At 39.5% G+C, this 15,826-nt stretch overlaps 2 protein-coding genes across 5 annotated transcripts in view; one reads left to right on the top strand and one right to left on the bottom strand.

Annotated features, from left to right (window-relative positions):
- The window catches only part of LOC115780684 (uncharacterized), a 17,198-nt gene extending 15,524 nt beyond the window's left edge, over nucleotides 1–1,674 (bottom strand). For both annotated transcript variants that reach the window (XM_030730018.1, XM_030730019.1), the window contains exon 1: nucleotides 1,439–1,674. The gene's annotated coding sequence lies outside the window, so the exon portion shown is untranslated. The remainder of the gene's footprint in view (nucleotides 1–1,438) is intronic.
- Nucleotides 1–15,826, top strand: part of znf362a (zinc finger protein 362a) — a 17,554-nt gene extending 1,728 nt beyond the window's left edge. For 2 of the 3 annotated variants that reach the window (XM_030730015.1, XM_030730017.1), the window contains exons 2-9: nucleotides 1,576–1,639; nucleotides 4,666–4,906; nucleotides 5,175–5,300; nucleotides 9,169–9,493; nucleotides 9,721–9,945; nucleotides 13,455–13,533; nucleotides 13,632–13,790; nucleotides 13,883–15,826. In XM_030730015.1, the coding sequence (XP_030585875.1) occupies nucleotides 1,577–1,639; nucleotides 4,666–4,906; nucleotides 5,175–5,300; nucleotides 9,169–9,493; nucleotides 9,721–9,945; nucleotides 13,455–13,533; nucleotides 13,632–13,790; nucleotides 13,883–14,002 (1,338 nt within the window). In that variant the 5' untranslated portion in view covers nucleotide 1,576 and the 3' untranslated portion in view covers nucleotides 14,003–15,826. Of the gene's footprint in view, nucleotides 1–1,575; nucleotides 1,653–4,665; nucleotides 4,907–5,174; nucleotides 5,301–9,168; nucleotides 9,494–9,720; nucleotides 9,946–13,454; nucleotides 13,534–13,631; nucleotides 13,791–13,882 lie in introns of those variants that run through there. The other variant, XM_030730016.1, reaches the window with a different exon arrangement.

The raw sequence follows: 15,826 nt of genomic DNA, 5'->3' as shown, positions 1-15,826 counted from the left end.
ATACTATTTTAAAAAATGAAACTATTGTGGCCAAAATTGGCACAGTCAGCCCTTAAGTAAAGCACTGCAATCCTGACTTTACAGGATGTAAAAATTAACCTACTGACTGACTGCTGACGACGGAGTATCTCGCTGCCATAGCGCACGTTTTCAGTGTGTATGTAGTATGAAGTATGTCACTTCAGAAAGTGACACAAAGATGTCCAGTGCCAGACAGACACCCAAGTTGAGGCTGCTGTCTTAAGACAGAAATGGTCCAGGAAGTGAAATGTATCCCCACTGGCATCATTAGAGAAATATTTTGCGGGGTGCACTGTACGCTCATACCCCTGAACATATCAGCTTTGTTTCTCTTGGCTCGCAGATGTGGACTGTGTTCTGCCTCTGCTAAGCCAAACAGACTTAGGAATGGGGATGCGTGCCAAAGCATGCAATGCGAAATGTTTTAAAAAGAACTTCATACAGGGTTGAAAAGAGAAGTTATGGAAAGAAAGGCCTTCGGGTCACAACTTGAGCAGTTAGTAACTTTCTCTGCCTCAAAAATAGGAGTGATTTCTCTCCACCTGGTCAAACAAGCTACTCAATAAAGCAGTGTGCTTATTTTCAAGCCTTTGCAAATCAGGTTTATGCCCACACTGTGCCATCATAATCAGACAGGAAAGAAAACAATTGAGGTTAACAGCTGGGTCATTATCAAATGAGTGTAGAATGTGGTGTCCATGCAGCAATAAAAGTATTCTGTGTTTATAGTTGGATTACTGACCGTTCTGGTTTAGGCAGTGGCTGCCTTTTGGGTCTTGCTGTACTCTGTGTTGAGAATGTGCAAACTTTGCTCTGTTGCCCATCAGACCCTTAACCAGCCGGGGCCCCATGTGTCAAGGAGGAGACGGAGAGAGAGAGAGATTGTGATCTGAGCCACTTTGCTTCTACCATTTCTGTTTTCTCTGATAACTGTTCCTCTAGCTAGCTGTTGTAATCGTGTGCGAGCCTCTCTCTTGGGCAGCATGCCCATCATGCACACTTGTGCTTGCAGATCTTAATGAAAACTCTGACATCACTCACAAAAAAGCATGTCTAACTCACTGACTGCTACTGGAAAGCATCCTCCCTGCTATCGGTGATGAAGAGAAAGCATGAGAAAACAACATTTTCTCACACACTTTTCAGGAAGCAGGAGGACTAATACAGGATTTCTTTGAAAATGCTGTCACAAGACTGAAAAAGGAGTATCTCAAATTATCTCATCTAACAGTCAGCTGCAGCTTGGGTGGAGAGCTGCTGACAAATGTTTTAACCGCTGTTTGCTACACTAACGACAGGCCCACACATAAATATATAGGACATTGTTTTACAGGGATTCTCACAACAATGGTTTCAAACAAGGCAAATCTGAGGAGCCCTAAATTGATTATCTTAAAAAAAAAAAAAAAACACTCACCTGTGGAACCAGGGATAAGGTATCAAGTAGACCTGAAAATCCTTGTCTTACAAGTCTGACTACAGATATGTCCTTAGTACTGATCAGCATTTAGAGCAACCTTCACGTTTTTTATAACCCGTGTGTATTTATTTCAGGATGGCTGAACCCCGCTTTAACAACCCCTATTTTTGGCCTCCCCCTCCTACCATGCCTGGCCAGGTGAGTGACTATGGTATTTGCACTTGTTTCTGCACACTTTAACACCAGACCGTAAATCATTGTCATTTTTTAATTCTTAGAACATTTTTGCTTTCATTTAAATTTTTTTTTAAAGATATAAATAAAATCCAGTACTCTGCAAAAGCCACCCTTCATTTCTTTATATTTTGCTTCCAAGGAGCAGACTTTCTAGGAATCAAGTGGTCTTGATCAATAGTTCTCCAGGCTTTCTGAAGGTCTTTCAGATTTTTTTTCCCCTTTGGATATTGGCTACTTTTTTAGTCCAGTCCAGTCCAGTTAACAATGATCTATGAATCAATTAAAAATAAAAAATGCACCTAACTCAGGGGATGAGCCAGTGTTGTGTCTACACATAACAGACAACTTAGCAAAGAACCAATTTTAAAATGTATCTTTAAGCTACTGGTTGCAAAAATAGATGATGTGGTCCCTTTTCTTTAGATGACTCTAAGAAAAGTGCCAAAGATAATCAGTTTGACAGGCGAAGAAGCCTTTCTTAAGGAGGAGAATTAGGGAGAAAAGGCTGAGGGATGCCAAATTACACAAGAACTAGACTGAAAATCAGTGGCAAGGTCTTATGGAGTGACCATTGAATTTTTGGTTCAATCAGAGGAGAGAAGGTCAAGAGAGCGGTACAACAATTAGTGTCTACAGCCATCTGTAAACCACGACAGAGGCTCTGTCATTGTTTGGGTCTGCATTTCAGCCAGTGGTGTTGGAGACTTTGTCAAAATTGATGGACTTATGAACACAGAAAAGTACTACCAGATTTCATTCCACCATACAATACCATCTGGAAAGCATCTGATTGGCAACAGCTTCATTTTTCAGCATGATAATGATCCCAAACACATTGCCAATGCAGTAAAATGAGAAAAACACACAGTAGAACGCCATCAGTCATGGATTGGCCTCCCCAGAACCTGGACCACAACATTATTGAAGCAGTGGTACCGACTTTACAGAAAAATGGACCAAAAGGTAGCTAATATCCAAAGAAGAGTTTTAAATGTCTTTCAAAAAAAACCTGGCAAACTATTCCTGAAGACTATTTAAAGAAATGAAAAGAAAGCTCAACTAAGGAAGTTAGTTTTGAAAAGTGAAGGCGATCACAACAAATACTGACAAGCTTGTTACAATTGTAGAAAATATGTTTTCAGTTTATATACTATATATACATGTATACTTACACACGTTTCAATAAGTCACTCCACCTATCACATTTTGTTTTTCTTACATAGTTAGAATAGTTTTGAATATTTGTTTAATAAATATGGTACTAAAACCAGAAACTATTTAGCTTAGCCTACCATAACAATTTAACAAGCAGGCAAAAATAGCTAATTAATCTGTGTCCAAGGGTTTAAAAAATAAAAAATACACCAGCACATCTAAATCCTTAACTGGAGACATCTAGTTAAGCTAACCTGATAAAAAGGGGACATTTAAAAGCACAAGTTTTGGTTTTAAAGATGGTTAGCACTAGGGCTGCAACGATTCATCGACGTAATCGATGACGTCGACTACAAAAATTTGTCGACTTGGAATTTCATCATCGAAGCGTCGTACTTTGTAATTGCAATACACTAGATGAAGATATGGGGGCAGTATTGCCTCCATTGTCTGCCAGCAACAACAATACCAACGAAGAAGAACATAACGAACAAAGTAACACTGGTGGAAAAGAGAGGAGGGTGGAGAAAATTAAAGAAAATGGAGACAGACTGTCAAAGGTGTGGGAGCATTTGACAGAAAACAGAAATAAAGCTGAATGCAGACTGTGCAAAGCAGAGCTTTCCTTCCACGGCAGCATCGCTGCAGTGCTGAGCGTTTAAAACGCCGGCACCCTGGAGCTGTGACGTCGTTAGTGCGTCGTTGATACCTGTTAATGTTTTTACAGTAATGTTTCTGTTTACCTGTCGGAAACAAGCTCTCATGGATAATGTTTGCTAAGCACCGCCATTTCAGTTATGTTGGCTACCGAGTGAAGGACAATAGGAGCAGCAACGTTGGCTCCTATTTTTTTTCTCATTAATATCAGCGTTCATTCTGAATAGTAAACCTCTGTATGAACTGAATCGTCTGTAAACTTTTCAGCTGTTTTGGATGGAAAAATCTTTTTGATTTAATTTGAAGCCTTATTTGAACTTTTGGACAGAGGCCATTTTTATTTATTTGCACATGATATTTCATTTAAAAATAAAAATTGCATTTAGTTTAATATGCATTTTTTATTTGATATTTATTGTGATGGTCACATTAATGTTAAAAATAAATTTGATTAGTTTCAAACTCGTATTTTTATGGGTCATTATTTTAATTGTGAGAAGAGAACAAGGTGATGTTAACAGGTGGGCAGGCTTGAACAGGTGAGTTAAGACTGAAATAATCGTCGCCTAATCGATAACAAAAATGACAGATAATTTGACTACCAAAACAATCTTTAGTTGCAGCCCTAGTTAGCACTGAACCATTTTATAGCTTAGCATTGTAAAACCATAATCTGCTTTATTTACACAGGTTTTTCTTTATTTGTTTATTGTAGTTAAACGGGTTTGACATGCTAGAGAAAGGCTCTTTTCTTCTAATTTGGACAGAGATAGCTTTTATAACAGTCTGTTAGCTCTGTCTACATTGTTAGCATACAGGGACCAGTCTCCATACCTGAATACTGACAATAAAATGGCTAAAATGAAAGAGTGTATCTCTGAATGACTCAATGTGAATGAATGTTACAAACCTTTGATCGAAGTGGTTCGAAGAGGGAGTCACTTAATATTTGATTTTTTCAATTATTTTTTTCTGCTATTTTCTGTTGCTTCTACCTATTCAGGCCTCTAGATATTCCTAAAGTCTTATATTTTCTGGTATCTAAAAGTCATTACAAGGCTGGAAACCACAGTCATGTAATATCAAGTATTAGCCATAAGAGGGAACCATTTCCTCATGAAATGACTGAACTGATGGCTGTTCTCTTGTCACAAATGTTGTTTTCTGGCTGTCAGCTGGATAACCTAGTATTGATCAATAAAATCAAGGAGCAGCTGATGGCGGAGAAGATCAGACCGCCTCATCTGCCCCCTGCTTCAGCCCCTTCCCAGCAGCCCCTGCTGGCTACTTCTAGCCAGCCTGAAGGCGGCCAGCACGGGATATCCAAAGCCCAGCAGATGCCGGTTCTCCATAACCACAGCCCCTCTCAGCCTGATATCGCCCTGCACGCCCGCCCTGCCTCCAGCTCAGTTACAGGTAGTCCAATTATAAGTTCACATCAGCTTCCACAACCTTAAGCAAAACATCAGTGGACTGTTGTAACATGCTTTACGTAAAGGGAAGTTTTTTTAATTCTATCTGCACTGAGTTTGAGATACTGTCCATCAAAGACTTCTGTATAGTTAGTAATGAAAAGTCCATCCACATATCTAAATGTCAGGAAATTACAGGTAAGACTGTACTTACACAGCCTTATGATGATTACTGTCATTATATTTTGTGTCTGTTTGTACATGTTTTTCAGGTCGTATTCTTGGAGATGTAAACTTGAATCTAGATGACAAGGCAGCTATAAAAGCCAGAGGGTTATGGGAAGACTGGCATCTGCGTCAACTCATAGATCATCCTTCCAGGACAAACCATGTCTCAGGTAACCATGCAGATTGTTGCAAGCTTTATTGTTGATTTAGAATTTGTATTGCCAAAAGCATTTGCTCGTCTGCCTTCACACGCATATGAACTTGAGTGACATCCCATCCTTAATCCATAGGGTTTGATGTCAGCCCACCATTTGCACCTATAACAGCTTCAACTCTTCTGGGAAGGTTTTCAGCAAGGTTTAGGAGTGTGTTTATGGGAATTTTTTGACTATCCTTCCAGAAGCGCATTTGTGAAGTCAGACACTGCACTCATGTTGGATGAGAAGGCCTGGCTCGCAGTGTCTGCTCTAATTCATCCCAAAGATGTTCTGTTGGGTTGAGGTCAGGACTCTGTGCAGGCCAGTCAAGTTCTTCCACACCAAACTTGCTCATTCATGTCTTTATGGACCTTGCTTTGTGCGCATCCCCAAACTGTTCCCACAAACTTTGAAGCATAAAATTATCCCAAATGTCTTGGTATGCTGAGCATTAAGAGTTCCTTTCACTGGAGCTAAGGGGGCGAGCCTTAACCTGACCCCTGAAAAACAACCCAACAATCTGCACGCCTAGGTGCTTGGTTTTATGCATCTGTGGCCATGGAAGTGATTGGAACACCCGAATTCAATTATTTGGATGGGTGAGTGAATACAAGTGTGTTTACAACGTTACAATACTTTTGGCAATATAGTGTATATTCTCTATGTAGAAAGCTAAATCTAAACACTGAGACTGCGCAGCTTAATTGGATAAGTTGTGTTTTAAGACTGAAGATGGGAAGATGGGTCATCAGTTACAGTTCTCCCAGTTTATTACAGGGGGAACGGTATCTAATGGCTTTATGTCACCCATCAGATACCGTTCCCCCTATAATAAACTGGGGGAACTGTAACTGATAACCGAATGACAGCCATCAGATACCGATTTTTGCCGCGTGAGCGGCGCGGAGCAGCAAGGAGACGGCGGGGAAACAGTATCTGATGGGGAAACGCGACTCGACGGAACACCGGCGTGCAGCCACTATGTAAAGCGCAACTTCCTCTTTCCGGTCTCCGAGCGAGCGTTGCAGGAGCCTCTCTCCCTCTACCGTGTGGGGTGTCTGGTCCCTCCCACCCTGTTGTTGCGACTTCCAAGAAAAAACCGCTTACAATCAAAAGCCGGCTCCCGCACTGACCGGAAATGCAAACGTTTCTCAGACGCATTAAACCTAAACGAGCTTGTTTTGAAAATGTAAGAAGTAGAAAGTACAGATACTTGTGTAAAAATGTAGTGAGTAAAAGTAAAAAGTTGTCAGAAAAATAAATACTCAAGTAAAGTACAGATACCTGAAAAATCTACTTAAGTACAGTAACAAAGTATTTGTACTTCGTTACTGTCCACCACTGGTGATACTCAAACACAGTATTTCAGCATAAACACCTCATACCAACTGTCAAGCATGGTGGTGGAGGGGTTATGATTTGGGCTTGTTTTGCAGGCACAGAACCTGAGCACCTTACAGCCTTTGGGTCATCCGTGAACTCCTCTGTATACCAAAGTATTCTAGAGTCATGCAGCAGGACAATCACCCTGAGCATGCCAGCAAATGTACAACAGAATGGCTGAAAAAGAAAAGAATCAAGGTGTTGCAAAGTCCAGACCTCAAAATGCTGTGCTGTGCAGTGTTAATTTTGACAGAAATTTTTGATTTAGTTTTAGTCATAGTCTTTTGACAAAAATATAATTAAGTTTTAGTCATAATTTAGTCATCTGAATAGTTTAAGTTTTAGTCAACGAAATTATCGTAAGAATATAGTCGACTAAATCTACAGTCGATTTAGTCAACTAAAATATAAAATGTAAATGCTTTTTCTTCAGGTCTCTTGAATTAGTCATTATATACACTTACACAACATTAAACGTTTTTTAAAAGTTATGTAATATTATTATTAATATTAAGATTCACCTGCTTCCCACACACCTGATCATTAACACCACCTTACTGAGATAATACGAGCGTTTTACAGCAGGACACGCTCTGAAAGGTACAAGGCTAATCACCACGGTGTGGACATTTTATCTAAACGCAAACGCTAAACTGGGAAAAAAAACACTTTACCCTGCATGACATTAAAATGCTTACATTTGCATGGAGATATGCGTGACTGGTTTGCAGATGTTGTTTAAGATTTGTCGTGTTTTTACCCGAGATAGTCGCTCCACATGGTTTACACATTGTTTTGTTTGTCATGGCATCAAAGGACAAATGTGTCCATACATCGGCTCTTGTCTTTCTCCCTGCTGACATTGTTTACATAACTTAGTTCTATCGGAAGAAAGGACAAATCACAGGCTTGTTTGGTTTAGAGCAAATTTGTGCAACTGTGTGTTTGACTGGATGTTTTCCTAACTTGTCCCGCCCTGTCACAAAATTAAATCAGTTCTGATTGGATGCCTTCCTAACTTGCCTTCCTGCCCTTTCACAAAATTAAATAAGTGAAAGTGATTGGATGTCCTCCCGCCAAGCATTTTCGTCTCGTTTTTATTCGTTGACGAAAGTGTCAATTAATTTTTTTTAAAAATCATTTTAAGTACTTTTTATTTAGTTATTGTCTCGTTATCGTTATGAAAAAAAGGGTCGTCGACAAAAACCATGACGAAAATATTTCGACGAATGCCTGCACACCTCAATGAACTGAAGACACAATGCAAAGAAGGCGCTTTATATTGTAAGGTAAAGACCCTACAATAATTACAGAGAAAACCCAACAGTCAAAACGACCCCCTATGAGCAAGCATTTGACAACAATGGGAAGAAAAAAAAACTCCCTTTTTTTTTTTTTTTTTTTTTTTTTTTTTTTTTTTAAAAACTCCCTTTTAACAGGAAGAAACCTCCGGCAGAACCAGGCTCAGGGAGGGGCAGTCGTCTGCCACGACTGGTTGGGCCTGAGGGGAGAGAGACAGGACAAAAGACACACTGTGGAAGAGAGCCAGAGATTAATAACAAATGATTAAATGCAGTGTGGAGTGGAGTATAAGCAGAGTAAAAAGGGATGAATGAAAAGAACACTCAGTGCATCATAAGAACACCCCAGCAGCTTAGGCCTATGCAGCATAACTAAGGAATGGTTCAGGGTCACCTGATCCAGCCCTAACTATAAGCTTTCCTTTTCAAAAAGGAAAGTTTTAAGTCTAATCTTAAAAATAAAGAGGGAGTCTGTCTCCCGAATCCAAAGTGGAAGCTCGTTCCACAGAAGTGGGGCCGAAAGCTGAAGGTTCTGCTCCCATTCTACTCTTAAGTATCCTAGGAACCACAAGTAAGCCAGCAGTCTGAGAACAAAGTGCTCTGTTGGGGTGATACAGTACTATAAGGTCTTTAAGATAATATGGGACCTGATTATTCAAGACCTTGTATGTGAGGAGAATATTTTTAAATTCAATTCTGGATTTAACAGGGAGCCAATGAAGAGAAGCCAATATGGGAGATATGATCTCTCATTCCAGTCCCTGTCAGTACTCTAGCTGCAGCATTTTGTATCAGCTGAAGGCTTTTCAGGGAGCTTTCAGGACAGCCTGATAATAACGAATTAAATTATCCAGCCTAGAAGTAATAAATGCATGAATTAGCTTTTCAGCATCACTCTGAGAAAGGATGTTTCTAATTATTGCACAAATGTAAAAAAGCGGTCCTACATATTTGTTTATTTAATATATATATATTTAATATATTTAAACTTAAAATGCTGGCATACACAGACCTGATGATGAAATATTAAATTAAAAAAAATTATACCCTTCTGTGGTGTTATTACAAAATATATTATTGATTTTTATCCTCTCTGGATTTATATCAGCTTAAAGGCAATAACTTTGCAGTCCTGTCTTCACTGTGCCTCCCATTAGGTGTGGCGCTGGCATCCAGAACAGGCAACCTCAGCACCTCAGAGATCATTACCCCCACCACGCCCACTTCAAGCAGCCACAGCCGGCTGGGTGGAGCTCCCTCCCCTCACCTCATCTCAGGGTTGACCGGCCATGGGATGGAGCCTATGAAAAACAGTGGTGGACTTGTGGGACTTCTCGGTCCTCCACCAAAGGAGGAAAGAGGACGTAAGAAAATAAAGGCAGAGAATGGGTCCTCTCTTTTGGTGGTGCCCTACCCATTCCTAGCCTCAGGCAATGACCAGTCCTGCGTCACCATCACTGCCAAAGAGGGAAAAACCTACAGGTGGGAAAGGACATATTTTTACAACAGCTTGTTTCATCTCAGCAATAATATAAAATTGAATTTTCTTATAGCTTTAACATTCAGAGCAACTTTGGTAAACTCAATTGACTTTTACTTTAAGTAGTTACGATTACTTTTGGTAATCTCACTTTTGCTGGAAAAATATTGAATACTGGATCTCTGTCTCATCTTCGTGTGTTCTATTTGTCCCTGTGTTTTTGATACAGGTGTAAAATCTGTCCACTGACCTTCTTCTCTAAGTCAGACATGCAGATTCACTCCAAAACACACACAGAGGCGAAGGCTCACAAGTGTCCTCACTGCACTAAGTCCTTTGCAAACGCGTCCTACCTAGCCCAGCACCTGCGCATACACCTGGGTGTCAAACCTTACCGCTGCACCTACTGTGAGAAATGTTTTCGCCAGCTCTCCCACCTGCAGCAGCACACCAGGTCTGACCCTTGAAAAAAGTTACAGTGTGTGTGTGCGTGTATGTGTGTGTGTGTGTGAGAGAGAGAGAGAGACAGCTGGTCTTGTAATTATGTTGTTATCCACTAAAAACATAGAGAACATATATTCTGTTTTGCAGCATCAGTCCTCTTAATAAGACAGCTGGATCTGTCCCCTACAATTTACTGTTTCTTAATTAGCATAGCTAAGCTAACAAAATGTAAATGATGTTAGAGAAAATATATACTTGAACTTGACATATTATTTTGTGCTTAGGGTGAACTGACTTTAAATAGTGAGCAGGAGCTGACATTTGAGGCTTTTGTACAACCCAGTATTCAGAAAAGTTGTGATGTCCTGTAAAATGTACAAGTATACACTCACTTTATTAGGTACGCCTCTTCAGTTACTTGTAACATAAATATCTAAAACGAAGCACTCCTGGAGTGCAAATCTCTGCTGCTCTCTGGGCAGTATTTACTTTTAAGGGAATAGTATTGTATTTTGTATATATTCATTTTGCTTTCTGTGTTTGTTTTAAACATACTTACATATTAAAAATCAGATAAGGGTAGCATGACTTTGATTACACAAACATTATTATCTACTCCTACATAATCGTACTGATTTGTAAATAACTGGACATGAAAAACTTGAGCTTATTATATATTATACTACAGTATATTTCTAATTAGGCTGCTCATTCTCTTTCTCTTAACAATACTTTGTTTAAAAATATCTTCCAAAATGAGCTCTATAGATTCTCTTTAGGCCCCCTTGTTAATATTTTTGCTTTTATTTTATTTATTTATTTGTGTTATTTTTCATCCATCCATCCATTCGTTTCCACTTATCCTGAACAGGGTCACAGGGGGCCTGGAGCCTATCCCAGCTGACATAGGGCGAAAGGCCTGTACAGGTCGCGAGCCTGTCGCAGGGCCAACACAGAGAGACAGACAACATCCACACTCACATTCATGCTGTCATTCACACCTATGGGCAATTTAGAGTAGCCAATTAACCTAACCCCAGTAAGTGCATGCCTTTGAACCAGAGTACCCGGAGGAAACCCACGCAGACATGGGGAGAACATGCAAACTCCACACAGGGGGAGTTTGCACCTTGCTACGGGGGGCAAGGTGGAATTGAAGTTGCCCGAGAACTGCCTGACACCCAGCAAAGTTGTGTGTGAGTCTAGGGTGCTGTTAAAATTGAGGGGACGGATGTGACATGAGCACCCAACCACTGGTCATCAGTGCTCATCCACACCGACCCCCCTTGAAGCAGATGGGCGAAGACCACACCAGGTCCACTCCTGTCAGCCAAGAGCAGGAAACTGAAATTACAATTTGCATAGGCTCACCAAAATTGGGCAAGAGAAAACTGGAAAAATGTTGCCTGTTCTGATGAGTCTTGAATTCTGCTGCCACATTTGGATGGTAGGGACAGAATATGGCATAAACAACATGAAAGCATGGATCCATCTTGCCAACAGTTCAGGCTGGTAGTGGTGTAATGATGTGGGAGACAGTTTCTTAGCACGCTTTTGGCCCCTTAGGATCATCTTCTGATGGCTGCTTCCAGCAGGATAACACATGTCAAAAACCTCAAATCATCTCAAACTGGTTTCTTAAACATGACAAAGGCAAAAGGGGGTCCAACCAGGTGCTAGCAAAGTATACATAATACAGTGGTTGCTGTGTGTATATACAAAGAAAATGCATTGTTTTTCAAATCATTAAGCAAATGTCTTTAGTTCCAAGACAACAGGTTGAGACTGAGATTTTTTTTTAATGTTCATTCTGAATTCGATGCACGCATCAAAAGACTGAAAGGATGTGTAATGCTAAAAATTAATCACCTCCTGGAAAATCTCAAAACTAATTAGGTTTATTGGCAATGAGTCATGAACACGATTACATAAAGAGCATTCTCGAGAGGCCGAACTATCACAGTTCCACAGGGGGTTTAGCACAAAGTGAGAATAACAGGTTAGCGAGGTGTGTTGAGCATGGAGTTTTAATGTCATAAAGGCAGTTTAATTTTTAACCTTGAGAGATAATTGTACAAACTTATACTGAATACGTTCCCTGGACCAGAGAAAGTTATGTTCAGTTTCTGTGTACAGGCAGCTTTAAAACCACCGAATTAGCAGCAGTTCTTTATGAGCGGTATAGATTTTCTGCTGAGGGAAGAGGTTTTATATATGCAAATCTGCTGAGTTGTATAGTTACTGTGCAGTTACTGTAGCCCAAACACTGTTTATTTATATTTATAATACTATACAATGGGGGAAATAATTATTTGATGCCCTGCTGAATTTCTAAGTTTGCTCACTTACAAAAAAATGACCAGTCTCTAATTTTTAAGGATGCTTAATGGTGAGAGAGAATATCAGCCAAAAATGAGGGAAAAAAAAACACATTACATAAAGGTTGCTCTGCCTTCTTGAGCAGGAGGACCTTACAGTTGCTGCAAGATTTCAGTCACAAGCACCTCCCATGTAGTTTTGGGTTGATCCACCACTTTTCTCATGATCATCCTCACCCCATGAGGCAAGATCTTGCATAAAGCAAATTTTATATTTCTTCCATTTCCGAATTATTGCACCAACAGTTGTCACCTCCTCACCACGGTTCTTACTGATGGTCTTGTACCCCATTCCAGCCTTGAGCAGGTCCACGGTCTTGTCCCTGATGTCCTTTGACAGCACTTTGGCCTCGTAGGGAGTAGGGAATATCTGTAATTGACCGATTGATTGATTGTAAAGTCTGTGTTAAAATAAAACTACCATAAAAATTAGAAACTGTTTATTTCTTTAGAATAGAATAGAATAGAATAGAATAGAATAGAATAGAATAGAATAGAACTTTATTGTCATTGTACATACAACAAAATTAATCATTATACAACATATTATATAACGACATTCCATCATAATATAACGAAATTGCATTCGGAACAACCATCCAGAGAAGAACAGACAAGACTAACATAGGGGAGATGGGTGTTCGCAGCCGCTGCCACTCTCTTTGTAAGTGAGCAAACATACAAATTCAGCAGGGGATCAAATAATTGTATCCCCCACTGTAAGTTATGTCCATTTTGATTTTTACAAATGCTAAAGTAACATATATGACTCCTTTATTTTACTGTCAAATCCGAGTGCACTTGAGTATCATGTTGAAGTGTTTCAGTTTACAGTTTAAGAGCTCTTTCATGCAGCTGTTGCATTAAAAATAAATGGCAACATTAAAAGCAGTATAATGAATATATAAACAAGATTGATCATCTTCTTTGGCATTTGTGTTTTGCTGTCATTTTTCCCTACTCCCTACCAGGCTAATCTGACTGCAGTAGGTGGCACTCGATCAGTCTATTTTTGTGCAGAAGAATCAAATGCAGATGTCCTTGTAACTTGAGCAGTCATGTGAATTCATTCATAATTAATTTCCTTGCGCATATCCCCAAACTTTCTGTCTGACCTGCTGGCTCATTGTGTTAATTCCAGAATCCATACAGGGGACCGGCCTTATAAATGTGCTCATCCTGGATGTGAAAAAGCATTTACTCAACTGTCTAATCTGCAGGTAAACATGAAATTCAACAGACAGTAAGGTGCTCCCTTTTTCAAACATGTCTAACAACCGTTTTTGTGTGTATATTTGCTTTGCTTTTCTTTCTGAAGTCTCACCAGAGGCAGCACAACAAAGACAAGCCCTTCAAATGTTCCAATTGCTACCGTGCCTATTCAGACTCTGCCTCGCTTCAAATCCACTTGTCTGCACATGCCATCAAAAATGCCAAGGCCTACTGCTGCAGTATGTGCGGCAGGTCGTACACCTCTGTGAGTTTCACTCCCCACCCCCGAGTCATATTTTTAAGTCTTAATTAACGAGCAGTAGCCATACCTAAAGGCTTTCATCTGCTTCTTTTCAGGAGACCTATCTTATGAAGCACATGTCTAAACACACAGTGGTGGAGCATGTGGTATCTCATCACTCCCCTCATCACAGGACAGACTCTCCCACCATCCCTATACGGATCTCCCTCATCTGAGCCTTTCACACGACTCCTGCCCTCCAGTTTTCTGTGACATTGTCACTTTGGTCCTCTGATGAACCACACAACCCATTAACAGGATCCAAAAATGTGCCAGATTGCCAGTATTTTGTGAAGAGGTGCTCTTTTAATGAGTATATCCTCCTGTCCTTCCTTGCTGACCAGATAGTATTATCGGGGGGGGGGTATCCAAAGATGATTTCTCAGCACTTTCAGGCCTGAAAATGACAGGCCTAAAATTTCATTTTTCTATGTGACTTCACGGGAAAAAAAAAATGCTCCAGGCAGCTACATGGAAAATCTTTTTAACCTTTTTTTGTGTTTAACAGATTTGTCTTTTTTATACAGTCCTTTAATTTCTTTACTCGAATCTTTACAAAATAAATATATTTGCATCAGAAATAGTCTTCCATTAGCTGGGCGGCCAAGTTAACATAAAAGTGGATGCTTATATAATGTGTAGCTGTTAATGTATATCATGCCACATGACCATAATACACACATTAATAATGTGTTAACATTTTTATGTCATTTTCAGCCTGCTGCCAAGTTCAACCTGACCTGCTCATTAGCAGATTTAATTTTAATTTAGATTTTTTTTGCAGAGTTAAAATATGCTCAAGGCAATCCTGGAGAACTCAGTTTAATCTGGTAAAGGTTTAAAAGTCCCAAATGATGAGCACTATTATGAAGTGTGTCATATAAAGGCACTAAATAAACCTCCATGCCACTGAAAAATGAAATATAAACCGTTGTGCGAGGGATGGATGAGGTTCTGCCTTCAGTAGTGTTACAAGTATGAGGAGCAATGTTTTTTACTCCACCTGTAAAAAAGCAAAAAACCTCACCTGATTTAAATTTGGTCACTGTCACCTTCAAGGTTATCTTCTTATTCACATCAAGGCCACTTCCTATGCTCCTGCTAACTTTGGATTGCTCCCTCTAAGTACTCATATGTTTCCAGTACCACAGTTTAGGTTACTACCAATACCTGGATGACTGAGACCCAACACACACACACATATACACAGTTCAGATTGTTTACAGCGAATGTTTTCTTTAGACCTCTCAGAAAATCACAGCAAAACGCCAGTGAACGTGTGAAATAGATGAGTATACTCATGCTCTGAACCTGTTGCACTACCTTGGGGTTTGAATGCTTCCATTAAAGACTAACAATTCTCAACATGAAGGTCCATTTGACATGTATAATATCTGTGGCGTTGATGGGCATTGCTGATGGTCAGAACAGGGCTTGCAGGCCAAAATGGAAGTAGTGCCGTACTTTACAAGTAGATAAAGAACACAGTGGCCAAATTTAAAAGAAGATAGGCTTTTGCTTCATATGGGCAGAGTTATAAAATCTCATGATCACACATTGTAACCCAAAAATGTGTTACTCTCATTTTAAGTTAAAATATGCCTGTATAATCACTTATCTTGCCAAATCTATATTTGTGTTTTTTTTTTTTTTCTATTGTGTGCACTTTGTTTTTTCAGTTTTGTATTGATCTGGTTTTACAATGAACAAATGTAGTGGCAAGACTTACACCACCATTGTGCTGCAGAGAGATTTTTTTTTTTACTTTCCAGAAAAACATTGGTTTTAAGCTTCTTCCTTTTGGTTGTGTAATGCAAGCATCGATTTATTTGAACATGAATTTTTCCATTGATTTATGAATGAATATTTTGTCATTTTATATCCATCTAAGCCTTAACTTTGTTACAATTCTACATTTCATTTTGCTGTTCGTTTTACATTTGCCTTTTATCTTATAGCATGACATATACTGTAAATAAACTATACCTACTGTCAACCCA

Source organism: Archocentrus centrarchus, chromosome 5, assembly GCF_007364275.1.
Source record: "Archocentrus centrarchus isolate MPI-CPG fArcCen1 chromosome 5, fArcCen1, whole genome shotgun sequence".
NCBI lineage: Eukaryota > Metazoa > Chordata > Actinopteri > Cichliformes > Cichlidae > Archocentrus > Archocentrus centrarchus.
This window is presented reverse-complemented; position numbering and strand designations above follow the sequence as displayed.